This window comes from Brassica napus, chromosome C8, assembly GCF_020379485.1.
Source record: "Brassica napus cultivar Da-Ae chromosome C8, Da-Ae, whole genome shotgun sequence".
In the NCBI taxonomy this organism is placed as follows: Eukaryota; Viridiplantae; Streptophyta; class Magnoliopsida; order Brassicales; family Brassicaceae; genus Brassica; species Brassica napus.
Window position 1 is genome coordinate 17,279,926 of NC_063451.1, and position 13,115 is coordinate 17,293,040.

The 13,115-nt window shown below is 34.9% G+C and overlaps 2 protein-coding genes across 2 annotated transcripts; one reads left to right on the plus strand and one right to left on the minus strand.

The window, feature by feature from the left end:
- Window positions 1–795: 795 nt before the first annotated feature.
- Window positions 796–2,145, plus strand: LOC106415199 (ubiquitin-NEDD8-like protein RUB2). The gene is made up of 3 exons (XM_013855837.3): window positions 796–1,016; window positions 1,224–1,483; window positions 1,848–2,145. Exons 1-3 carry the CDS (start codon window positions 924–926, stop codon window positions 1,957–1,959), a joined length of 465 nt encoding a protein of 154 aa, XP_013711291.1. The 5' UTR covers window positions 796–923; the 3' UTR covers window positions 1,960–2,145.
- Window positions 2,146–2,448: 303 nt separating this feature from the next.
- Window positions 2,449–3,510, minus strand: LOC106415198 (photosystem I reaction center subunit III, chloroplastic). Its single transcript, XM_013855836.3, has 2 exons — window positions 3,009–3,510; window positions 2,449–2,922 (listed from the first exon to the last, which is right to left on the minus strand). Exons 1-2 carry the CDS (start codon window positions 3,350–3,352, stop codon window positions 2,613–2,615), a joined length of 654 nt encoding a protein of 217 aa, XP_013711290.2. The 5' UTR covers window positions 3,353–3,510; the 3' UTR covers window positions 2,449–2,612.
- Window positions 3,511–13,115: the final 9,605 nt, after the last annotated feature.

The following is a 13,115-nucleotide window of genomic DNA, read 5'->3' on the forward strand; positions in this document are numbered from 1 at the left end:
GAAAAGCAAGTCACGTTTGTTTCTACAAAATTTTCATCTTCTCTACCGGAGCCAAGTAAGTTTTAGCTAATATGATATATTCGGATATGTGTTTTTTTCGATTTTGAATATGAAAAAGAATTGCACTGATTATTATTCATCGGTTTGTTCTTTTTTTTCACGTGTCAAGAAAATCCAATAAATCTGTTTGAGCCAATGATTTGATTCGTGTATCTTACAAAATTTTTAATTTATATTGTTTATATAGAGACGAAGTACAAGATTCAAAAAAGGAAGTAATAGAAAAAGAAAGGCAGAGGAAGAACAAACACATACCAACAGTTGAAAGTCACAGAAAACAAATGGTGTTGCTTGCATTGAAGTCTTATCGAAAGATTACTTTCACGTGTATATGAAAGAGTTGGAAGAAATTCTGAACAGTGGATTCACAAATAATTTCCTATCTCTAATGATTTTTTTTTAAAATATTTTTTTTAAATTGTTTAATAGAAATTGATAAATATTAAGATTGAGTAATTTGGTAAATTTATATATAGATAAGTGTATTTTTCAAAAAGCTTAAACAAATGTGTATTTTTCAAATTATATTCTTATTGAAGTGCATTTATCCAAAATTTCCCTAAAATCTATAATTATATAATTTGGCTGTTGAAAAATAAAAAAAAATAGATTTCCAAAAGATTAAAACCTAAATCACTACAAAATCTCCATCAACAAAACAATATTAATTTGTAAAAGAAGTTGACGTAAAAGAAGTAGCCCAAACGCTTAAAAGTCGCAAGTGGATTTATTCGAAATATTTTTCGAAGTATTCCATTTTCTTATTTCCCCGAAGACTTTAGCGTATATATATATATAAAAGGCTAAAGCAGACCCAAATATATAAAAATTCATTGATCGCAAAAAGAAAAGAAAAAGAAAAGATGCAGATCTTCGTGAAAACCTTGACCGGCAAAACCATAACCCTGGAGGTTGAAAGCAGCGACACCATCGACAATGTCAAATCCAAAATCCAGGTCCCTAATTTTGAACTCTGCTCTTCTTTGTAGATTTCTAGGGTTTCCGATTCTCGATTGATTCGGATGAAGAAATTCGATTTGAATTGGTTGAGAATAATAGCTAATTGCTCGCGAGATTGAAAGAAACATGATTCGAGTTAAATCATAATCTTGATTTGATGAAAAAAAAAAAAAAAAAAATCTTGATTTGATGGTTGTGAACAGGACAAAGAGGGGATACCACCTGATCAACAGAGGCTCATCTTTGCTGGGAAACAACTTGAGGATGGTCGAACGCTAGCTGACTACAACATTCAGAAAGAGTCCACTCTTCACTTGGTTCTGAGGCTTAGGGGTGGGACCATGATCAAGGTCAAGACTCTCACTGGTAAAGAAATCGAAATTGATATCGAACCAACCGATACTATTGATCGGATCAAGGAACGTGTTGAGGAGAAAGAAGGCATCCCTCCTGTTCAACAAAGGTACTTTGTGTTTTGGACAAGCCTTATTAGCTTCTTGTTCTTGTCTCATTGTGATATCTGAGAGCTTGTTCTGTTGTGTTAGTGACCGTAGATATCTGCTTGGTGCATGGCTCTAATGGAAACATTGAGTTCCCATTTTGCGTTTAGGGTTATTTGTAGTTCCAGTGTTGTTCTTGTCTCATTATCTCAGCTCGCTTTATTCAAAACCCATCTGTATGAACTTGTTTGGCTGATATAATGCACAATATGCTGACTCTATTTTATTGTATTTCTTATGTTTTTGTCACCAGTCGCTATGCTATGCTATGCTCTGAGTGTGTTTTAAGTTATAACTTATAACACCAATTGTCATGTATATTTGCAGGCTCATCTATGCTGGGAAACAGCTAGCTGATGACAAAACGGCGAAGGACTACAACATAGAGGGAGGCTCTGTTCTTCATCTGGTCCTTGCTCTCAGGGGTGGTTCTGACTAATAACTATTTGCTCTAGAGGTTCCTTTCAATGGCTTTGGTTGGTTGAATCCATGAGACAAAAGTGAATACAATTTGGATTTCGTGCTTTGGTTACTATGATGCTATTTCAGCTGCTTTGGATCAATTTACCAATAATCTGTTCAATATTAGGATCATGCATAAAATATATTACTTGGATTTGGTTTATTTTTTGATGAATATCCTTCATTTTCAAGAGAAAGTCCGTAGAAATGGGGACAAAAGCTATGGGTTGAATTGGATCAGGTCGTTTCCAATGGATTTGAGATGATCCAGACCATTATCCAATCGCATCAGCTTAGAGTCAGTCAAATCACATAAACTGAAACGTAGCGAGATAAACGTAGAGCACATTGCCGAACAAGCACACACCCGTTTTCCACCACTTACCAGTTACCACCGTTTCTAGCATCGTAGCAAACACTGATGTCCTCTGTTAAAACACTCATGTAAGCAGTAATTTCACTAGAATATGTGAAAAAAAACTATATAACTTTTTGGCTTGTAGGATTCTCAACATTTAACCCAAATAACAAGTTCCCATATTGCAGAGATATATTCTTAACTAGGGAAGAGTTAACCAGAGTTTGAATACATACGAAGCAAACAAAGGATCAAATATAGATTTTTGTTTCTTAGACATCCTTGGCAATGAGATCGCCATTGAGCAAGGCTCTGTAAGCAGCAACAGGCCAAATGAAACCACGGAAGATGAGACGACTAGCCAATGGAACATCAATGATGATCTCTTTCATCGCTGGTTTCTTCTCATCACTAATAGCTATCAAGTAGCTTCTCCCCACCCACCCGATCCATCCCGCAATGTAGAGGAACAAAAGTCCAGGTGTTATGAACTCTCCCCAATGCCTCTGGTCTCCGTTCACTATCAGGTGTGGTAGCCCGTCTGCACCGCACAGAAGCCCGTACTTTCCGTAGTTGTCGAACCTAAACAACAAACATAATCAAAAAGATTTCAATTTCAATAGCAGATCAAAAACGGAACACACAATCATTATCATCACGAGGCATACCTGCGTTTGGTCTTCTCGATCTGAGCGTTAAGAGCAAGAGCAGGAGCACTCTCAGGAGCGTAGAGCTTGAGAGATGATTGGAGCTTCTTGATCTGTTGCTTCTCCCTCTTGGCGAACTGTTTCGACTCCTTGCAAGGGGTTAGGCCCGAGATATCAGCGGCGGCTGGCATCGGAGATGAGAGGAGGATGGAAGAGAGAGCCACCGCCGCTGAGAATGCCTTCATGGACTTGTTGTCATCGGTGGAGCAGACGAATCTCGCGGTGGATTTAGGTAAGGATTGAGTGAGAGTCTTCTTGTTGGGTCTCGGGTTGAGGACGAGGTTCGTCGGGATCGTGAGAGACATTGCTTTCCTCTGGAGTTGGAGACGACAAGTGTGGAGGAGATTGAGCTTAATAATACTTTTGAGTGGCAAATAAGATCAGTGGAGGAAGAGGAAGATAAGAAAAGACATCTCGTTCTGATGATGTGGCGTGTTGTGAGTGGTTGGTAAGCCAAACCTCGTGCATAAGAGATTTTCCCGCGTTTTTATTTTTGTAGTTTTCACTCGTGTGTTTTGAAGATATGTGGACTTTAGCTACACACGACAAGACTTATCTTTATTTTATTTTAAAACTAGGGTGGACGGGTTAGTAACTGAAAAATGTATAATGTATCAAAAAATTTATTGAATATTTCAAATTTTTTTATTTAGTTTAAATTCTGAGTAATCTTTATACTGTAATACCAAAAATTACAATTATACAACATCTAATATTTTAATATTAAAATTATACATTTGTATATATCATCTATTTTGTTAACTCTAATATTTTGGTTGAAATGTTGTTTGTTATATTTTCATCATACTTTTTCCATCTATGTTTTGAATATATATTTTTTTTGTTGAAAACTTGAAATGCTGAAACAACCACACATTGTAAATTAATTTTTTGTTACTTTCTGCGAATCTAACGTGCTTGGTTGTTTGTAGAGCGTATGCTGGTGTGAGAAGTCATTTGTTGAAAGCATAATAGAAAGTCTTACAGAAACCGATGAATAAGGTCAGAGAAGTTGTTGTGCATCTTTATATTGTTTTTTCTTCTTAAAACAATAGACAAAAAGGTTGGTATCACAATGTTGTTTTAGTTACTTCAACCTCGTAGTCATAGTCGTAGTGATATGTTTTACCATGATATATATATTCATATTTTTATTTCCTGAATCTCTAATTATTTATTTTTAAAACTCTGTTATTTCGTTTTTAATGAAAAAACTTTGTTATTTTATAGCTATGTATTTTTTACTGTTGTGACTACAAATTTTTTTAGTTATTGATTTATATTTTAAGAATAATTTAAAATGTGAATAAATATTATCCTATGTTTAGCTTAGTTTTGCTTCCGATTTATATTTATTTGATTAAAATTTTGTCTACTACATCATCGTTTTATTGTCTTTTAATTACCATTTTGTAAACTAAAACGTTTCGTGTTTGTATATATTTGTGTATTAGTATAACTTGTATTATTACTTTCCTAGTTGTATAACATTTTGAAGATCATATCATGTTAAATTTATTAGTTTAGTTTTTTATTAGATTTGTAATTTATGTGCCTAGAAATTTTTATCGAATATATTTTCCCGAAATATAACTTGAGGCAAAAAAAAAAAATAACTTAAGGCTTTTTGGTCATCATGCTTGTTGCTAAGTCAAATACCAGTTGATGAGTATTTCTCCTTTATCTCTTTTTCTGATTCTTTGTATTCATGATAGGCAATGTATTTAAATTAAATCATACATGGTCGAAGTATACCATCTGGATCTAAATTACACACTCAATATTACTCTTGTATGTACGCACTAACTATGTTTTTGTTCAAGTCAAGTTTGAAAATTCTTGTACTCTAGCTTATCTTTCTGCCTTGATGTCATTAAATTGGAACAACTGCCTCATGAGAAGCTCTGCAGTCACGTCAGACGACTCCACCACAACTTTCATCCCCATTTACAGAAACTTTGTAAGATTGCAACTCGTAAACCCAATTAACTTTTGCAACTAATGGTAAAGTCCTCCACCGCTACTAATTTTTGCAAATCAAAAGCAACAAGCATAATCTCACATTCCCATTTTCCTACAAAAAAATGCCTTCAAAGCATCATTCTTTTCTGCTTTGTTTATTTTCTTTTTGTTGCAATGTTTATTTCATAATTTGAATCTTATTTCGGGTGAAGAGAATGATTTATTAATCGCAAATCATAGTCCATGTGAGATTTTTAAAGTTGTATAATAGAGATAGATATTTCATTTTGTTTGTTTATTAGTAATAATTATAAATTGTGTTACAAATAGTTTCAAACATTTTATAAGGAGTATTCAATTTATTGTGCTTTTGATCTCTTCTTCTTTACGAGTTTAGTTGAGTCATTGCTTCCATGACTTCAAATCAATACCAAAGTAATGTATTTTCAATCTCAGAAAGGAATTGACTGGTTTTGGGAGTTGGGTTTGTATCTAAATCACAGATCAATGGGTTAGTTGAACGTTTAAATTCAAATGGAGCTTTCAAAGGGATTCATTTATTTGTTGCAATTCTTAGTATTCCTTCTTTATTTCATTGGATTGTTGTTCCTGTGTATCATCAAAGGTATGTCCTTGAGCATTTCTTTGTTGCAATTCTTAGTATTCCTTCTTTATTTCATTGGATTGTTGTTCCTGTGTATCATCAAAGGTATGTCCTTGAGCATTTCTTTCAAACCTTGCTTCTATGTTTCACACATATCTATTGATTCAATTTTTGGTGTCACCAAAAGTCTACATTTTCCATGAAATTTTCATTTTGGTCAGACAAAGAATTTACTTTTGATAACTCACAAAAGATTAGAATTGATTGAATCATTAATGAAAATGTACCTACAATAGAGAAACAGAGAAAGAAGCAATCTTTCTTAATTTTCTCCGTAGGCGTATTTATTTCTCCTTCTTATAATGGTCCAATATTGCGATTAAATGAAACCCACAACGAAATTCACAATAAAACTCACAACCATTGACTGACATCACTCAGGATGCTATTCTTGTTTAGGCGAGGCTATATTACTTGTGTGTGATCCAAATGACCCTAACCTCCCCAATGATGTCTGAATGAAAGCAGGGGTGGCCATCTAGGTGGAGAGCTATGAATTCATATTTAAAGACATGGAGGTGTTGAGACGAAAGCAATTAGATGTTGGTGTCAGGATTAGATTTTCATGAGTAACAATGGATGTGTTAGTAAAAAAAAAACAATGGAGGAGGTGAGGAGAAATGAATGAGAAGTAGAAATGATTTGTTTGTATCTACATGAAATTCAATTCTCAATTTAAATCGTTCAAAATTCACATATAAACAAAATAATATATTTATATTTAATTGAAAGTACCATAAAAATATAAGAATGCACAAAAGTTTTCATTTGAATTTCTATAATTTTGTGTACTCAAAATAGTAAGTTATTATATTTTGTGAAGTTTCTATTAAAAATGATCAAAACTGCAAATCCCATGAGAATATGACCAAACCTAACATATTTTGAACGGTCCGTTAGCGAAAGTAACATTGTAAAATGTCATTGTTTGTTACGTGGGGTTGTTTGGGTTGATTTTTTATTGTCTAAATGGGCTTTTACGGTCCAATTGATATTCGACCATTAGATTCTGTGTTTGTAGCAGCAGCCTTTAGGTTTGTTTTTTGAGCAGAGGCTATAATACCAGAGAACAAATCAGAAGTTTTGAAGTTGACGACGACACTCTCCATCTCTTCGGTGCCGAGTTTCTCGTCAACCTCCATCAGATCTTTTCGCCCTCCTTCTTCTTCTATCTCTTCGTTCATCTCATTTGTCCCTTAAGTTTCCAGACTTGCCACACCAAGTTCCACAACCCCCAATTTAGAAGAGTTTCATACACCGGAGACTATCCCAAGAATCAACAACGGCGGGATCAAACTCAATGAGACAATCAACGTCGCAGAAGGAAGATTCGTCTTGATTCATGGATCTCCACATGTGTCCATAGCGTTAGCCGAGCTCGCGTACAGTCCAGTATCCGTCTAGGCCTCGTCAGCGTCAATGGCTTCATTTTCACCTTTCTCTATCTCTCTTTCTCTTCCAGGTTTCACACAATACCAATGTTGGCGATGAGGTTCATTGTAAGATATCAAAATATTCAAACCTTTGAAATCATTCACAATCAGTAATGGACATTTTGAAAGTTGTAATGGACCAAACTAAAATCGAGACCCAAATCAAAGACTAGTAAATCGTCCAAACCGTGCTGACGTGGCACACTCTCCTTCATCTGCTTGCTGACGTGGCTTATTGATGTAGCATATTTTGATTGGTGGATGGTATTTTGAAAGTCTTAGTTATATTAGATGATGAAGCAATATCTGGATTCAAGGTGTTGCTAATGGTTTTATGGTTTAAGTAGTGTAGGTAGATATTAAGAAAGCTGTGAATTGTATAAAATAGTCCCGACATTTGTATAGTTTAATTTTGGAAAGTATACCGAGAACTCTTCATGTAGTGTAGTTTTTATATACGTAGGTTCTGTTTTGTTTTTTGTGAGATAGAATGAGGAGATTTTTTTAAAAAAATTGATAATGAAAATAGAAATACGAAATGTATATGGTTGTGTATTTTAAATATATAGATAGGTTATACCAATGGGGCTTGCGTGTGGATAACGTAAACGAAATTATATCATTACTTGAAGGATAATCGGTTTGAGTAACCATTTTTAAAGCTGAAAATTTTATGGATTTCATGTCATGGACCAATAAATAAACATAAATTCCCAATAAATTATCATAAAACCCAGCTAATCGGCGAGTTAGAAACACCAAAGAGAAAAGAAGAAGAAGATCCGTGAATTGTAAGCAAAAGGAAATAAGAGAAGATGTCTCTCTGCTCGACACGTGTCGCAAAATGGAGATAGGAGGGATGACGTGGCGCATTGTGGAGCCATTTTTAGGCTCACACGCAAGCCCCATTGGTATAACTTACCTATGCTAATAACCATTTTTAAAGACATATTTGTAGGTGGGGTTTGTATCGGTTACAAACGCCGTTTGCGAGCCAGAATAAATGAGAGTGTGAGGGAACGTGGGATGGTCTTTAAGGACTGAATTAAAGCATAACATTAGGAGTGGGAGAAGACGTTACAACTAAAGATCAGAGATAATGGCGGACATAAGAAATGACGAAACACAGGAACGGGAGTGGGTGGTCCCTAGGAACGCCCTTCTTTGAGTAAGTTCAGTGAGTGCTTTCTAAGAAAAAAGGGCAAGGCAGAAGAAAATGAAATAGGAACAACCGCGCTGGTCGTGCATCAAAGAGGAAGAAGACGTAACTCAAGATACCCTAATCTAAGTGGCCGACACCAATTTAAGTAGGAAGGGCCCAAACATTCATAAGCCCATCCAAACCGCCCATCGAAGTCTTTCACTCAACGCACAAAATCAGAAAAAAAAACTCTCTTCTTGCTCGACACGTGTCGCAAAACGGAGATAGGATGGATGATATAACGCATTGTGGAGAGTTTCTCTTCAACTTTATATATATAGATTGTCACAAAATATCTATAAAACAAAAATAATATTTTACTAACCAAAATAAATACAATATTTAGTTTTACTCAGTGATTTTATTCAATTTTCATTTATTTTGTTGGTTAATAAATTATTACTCAAATCAAAATAATATCAAAAGAAATGCCTATAAATAAAAAATAATATATAAATTTATATTTTAAATATGTAATTTTATAAAATAAAAAATATTTTATGTAAATAAGGTTTCATAAATTTCATCAATTAAATTTAATTTTTTTCAAAATAAATGACTTTTTAGACTTGTTTTGTTTTAATTAATTAATTAATTTATTAATAAATTAATTTTAAATTCAAATTAATATAAAAGGTGATATACACAAAAAAATATAGCAACTTTGAATATTCAAAACATGTGATTTTACAAAAAAGAAAAGTCTAATCTTACAAAGTCAAACATAATCATTGCAAAATAACCAGTTTTGTAACATTTTGGAAACTTCATATGATAATAAGAAACTTCTCCATAAGTTTACTTAGAAAATGCTTCTATGCTAGTGAATTAGTTTTAAAATTAGATGTTTATTTATTTTTGTCAATTGTAAAACTGATTTAAGTAGAATTTTTTCTATATTTTGAAGACATCATGTGACTGCGAGAAGAATATTTCAAAAGTCAACTCATAGTATACTTCTCTAGAATTATATTCATAGTATACTTCTCTAGAATTCTATACACATCAGATTTTTGGTGAAGTCTTCTATAAAACAATCTAATTTTTGTAAATGCTAATCTCCCTTTTTTGGGGAAGTCTACACGATTTGTTTTCGTTATAAAAAAAGTTAGGAGGCTTCTTTAAAAGTATTATATGAAAAAAATTACAAAATAGTTAATCGTAAAATTAACCTATGCACTGATCAAGAGATCTCTAGAATTCTTTTCTGTGTAGTAAACTTTTGGAAAAATATTCTAAGAGAAATAAATCTGAAAATTTCGAATATCATATATAGTTTCGGTGATAGGTCGTGTTTACCTTTTCCAAACACTCAAAACTTCTTAATGAAAGATAGCCACTCATTAATAACCAAGAAGCATAAAACTTAAATAACTTTAATGAATACAAAATTTTGATCCGTACTTTGAAAGCGTGAGATTGATTTTTATTCGAAAAATTATTTAGTAAAAGTTAGAAATTTTTGTAAATATTACTCAAAACTCAAAGTCAAACAAAAAACTAATCCTTGATTTTTTTTGAAATTTTTATTTGCCCTATTCACTCCAAAAATTTGAATTATTCACAAAAATGTCATTACTTTTTACTTTTTTATTTTTTTCGAAAATGAGTATTTCACTCTATCATCTTTCATCTTCAACAATTATTTACAATATTGCAATTGCCATGAATACACAACCACATTGAACAACCAATTTGAAGCTCTTAATGCACCTAAAAATCGAATTTCACTCGTCCTATCTCATTTCTTATGCACTAAAACAACATCTATTTCACTTTCTCTCTATATTCATCAAAAAAAACCAAGATTTTGATTCTAAACTTTTTAAGATTAATAGAGCCATTCAAGCTCATGATTCTTGGTCATTAACAAGTGGGTCACTTTGGTGGTGAAGTTTTGTGTGGTTGGAGAAGCTAAACAAGTTATCTTACTAGTTGAAGCTATGAAATCAAATTTCTTCCTAGATCTGTCCGTCAGAAGATTTAGTCAATCCATAGGTTAGTTTTCGAATTGACTTGGTGTATGTTTTTTTAGAGACGACTTCTCTGGAAGTCTTCCAAATTTTCTGTGTTAACAAAAAAATCTCGAAACTGCAGAGAAGACTTTCCGGTAAGTCGTCTAGGATAAACCTGTTAGTTTTGCAGTTGACCGGATTGTGTCAGAAATTTGACTCTCTAGACGACTTACAAGGAAGTTGTCTGCCAGAAGACTTCCATGTAAGTCTTCTGAACTCTCGGTGAAAGTCGTCTCACTGTCGATGAAAGTTGTCTCATCTTACTTTTGCAATTAAAAAATAAAACTTAAATATTTGATTTTAACTAGACGACTTCCATGTAAGTATTCTGGGAGACGACATACACGGAAGTCTTTCAGAATTTTATTCTGAGATTCTAATCAAACCTTGGTTATCACAGAAGCCTGTATAATAAAGTTGCACAAACACAAAGATTATAAGAACTTCTCTTCTTATTAGATTTAGAAACTCTCTCAAAACTAAACCTTTCAATGTGTTTCTCTTGATGGAACATCTCTCCATGAGAACTCTTTATATAGGAAGAAGCTACATCTTTTCCTAAGAGCGAAGCTACATCTTTTCCTAATAATAATATGGAAACATTCCTAAGCTCGATATGTTTTCCTTTTTCCTTAACCCATCAAACTTCACTTTAATGAGTTAACTTGCTCCTCAAGTTAATTGGAATTATCCAACATTCTCCCCCTTAATTCCAACTTGAATCTTAGGTATGTTGATCTTCTTAACTCCGATGAACTTGCGCATTGCTTCGAACTTGATCCTTGCCAATGGCTTAGTGAGTATGTCTGCCTTCTGTTCCACTCCAGGTACGTGCTTCACTTCGATAAAGTCGAACTCCACACATTCTCGAATGAAATGGTACTTCGAGAGTATGTGTTTGCTTCTACCGTGAAACACCGGGTTCTTGGTGAGGGCTATCGCTGACTTGTTGTCAATCTTCAACACGACCTTCTTGTCTTCTTTGTTCATGATCTCGACCATCAACTCCTTTAACCAAATTGCTTGTTTTTCAGCTTCCGTAGCTGCCATGAACTCCGCCTCACATGAAGAGAGTGCCACTGTGGGTTGCTTGCACGATGTCCACGTGATCGGCGATGTTCCTAGGTAGAACATAAACCCTGTAGTGCTTCTTTCATCATCAATGTCTATGTTATGGCTGCTGTCACTGTAACCTGTAATCTCCGTTGTTCCATCCCGTTTGAAGAAGAGACCATACTCTGTAGTGCCCTTTATGTATCGTATTAGATGCTTCACTGCTTCTCCATGACTCTCTCTTGGACTCTGCATATATCTTCTTAATACACCAACCGAAAACGCCAAGTCCGGTCGTGTATGAAGAAGATACCTTAAGCATCCTATGATGCTTCGATACGATGTTGCATCAATCTCAGGCTCCTCCTCTGCCTTTGATACTTTCAAACTCGTGTGCATCGGAACATGAGCATAGTTACATGACTCCATCTTCGTCTTGACAAGTATACCTTGCGCGTATCCTTCTTGTTTGATGTGAATGCCATCAGCTCCTTGTGTTACTTCTATACCAAGATAGTATGTAAGCTTCCCGAGGTCTGACATCTCAAATCTTCTTGACATATCATCTTTGAATTGCTTGATAACGTTGAGTGAAGTCCCTGTTACAAACAAGTCATCAACGTATATAGCTATGATCAGAAGCTCCCCCTTATGTTTCTTTTGATATACCGCAGGTTCCTTGGTGCACTTCGTGAACTCAATCTCCTTGAGAACACGATCGAGTTTGATGTTCCAAGCTCTCGGAGCTTGACGCAAACCGTATAGTGCTTTGCTAAGTTTGTACACATGATCCTCCTTTCCTTTCTCCACAAAGCCTTCTGGTTGAGTAACGTATACATCCTCATTTAAGTCTCCATTCAGGAACGCAGTTTTCACATCTAAGTGATGGATCTCCCATCCATTAGTTGCTGCTAACGCCAAGAGTAGTCGTATGGTTTCTATCCGAGCAACTGGTGCAAATACTTCGTCGAAGTCTATGCCTTGTTGTTGCACATAACCTTTTGCAACTAGCCTTGTTTTGTATTTGATCACCGTTCCATCTGCATTCCTCTTGATCTTTCAGATCCACTTCAAACCTATCGGTTTCACACCTGCCGGCTTCTTGACGAGCTTCCAGGTTTTTTTTTGATGATAGATTCGATCTCTGCCTTCATTGCATCGATCCAAGCTTGTATTACTGCAGCTTCGATGTAACTTTCTGGTTCACCATCGATGGTGAGCAAGAGTCTGCCACTTTCAACTTCAGCGAGTAGGATGTAATCATCGAACCACTTTGGTTTTCTGATGTTACGACCATATCTTGATGTTACATGCGGGTCTTGGTTTGCATCGTTGTTCTCTACTACTTGCTCTTGTTCATCTGCGTCTACAGCTTCTTCTTCTTCATTATTGTTTTGCTCTTCGTGGTGTTGGTGATCTTGATGCTCATCACCATCTCCTTCTTCTGTAACATCAATATGAGGAAGCTTGAATGATCCTGGTTCTTCGTCTACGTTTGTTGATAGTGTGGACCAATCCCAAATTTTCTTCTCGTCAAAGATTACATCTCTACTAACAACTATCTTCTTCGCGACCGGATCATAGAGTCTGTAAGCTTTTGAGCCGGGCTCTGTGCCTAGGTTGATTACCATCCTTGATCGATCATCCAGCTTCTTGAGATGAGGACTGTTGATTTTTGCAAAAGCTACACATCCAAAGACCGTTAGATGCTCAATGTTCGGTTTCTTAACATACAAGCTT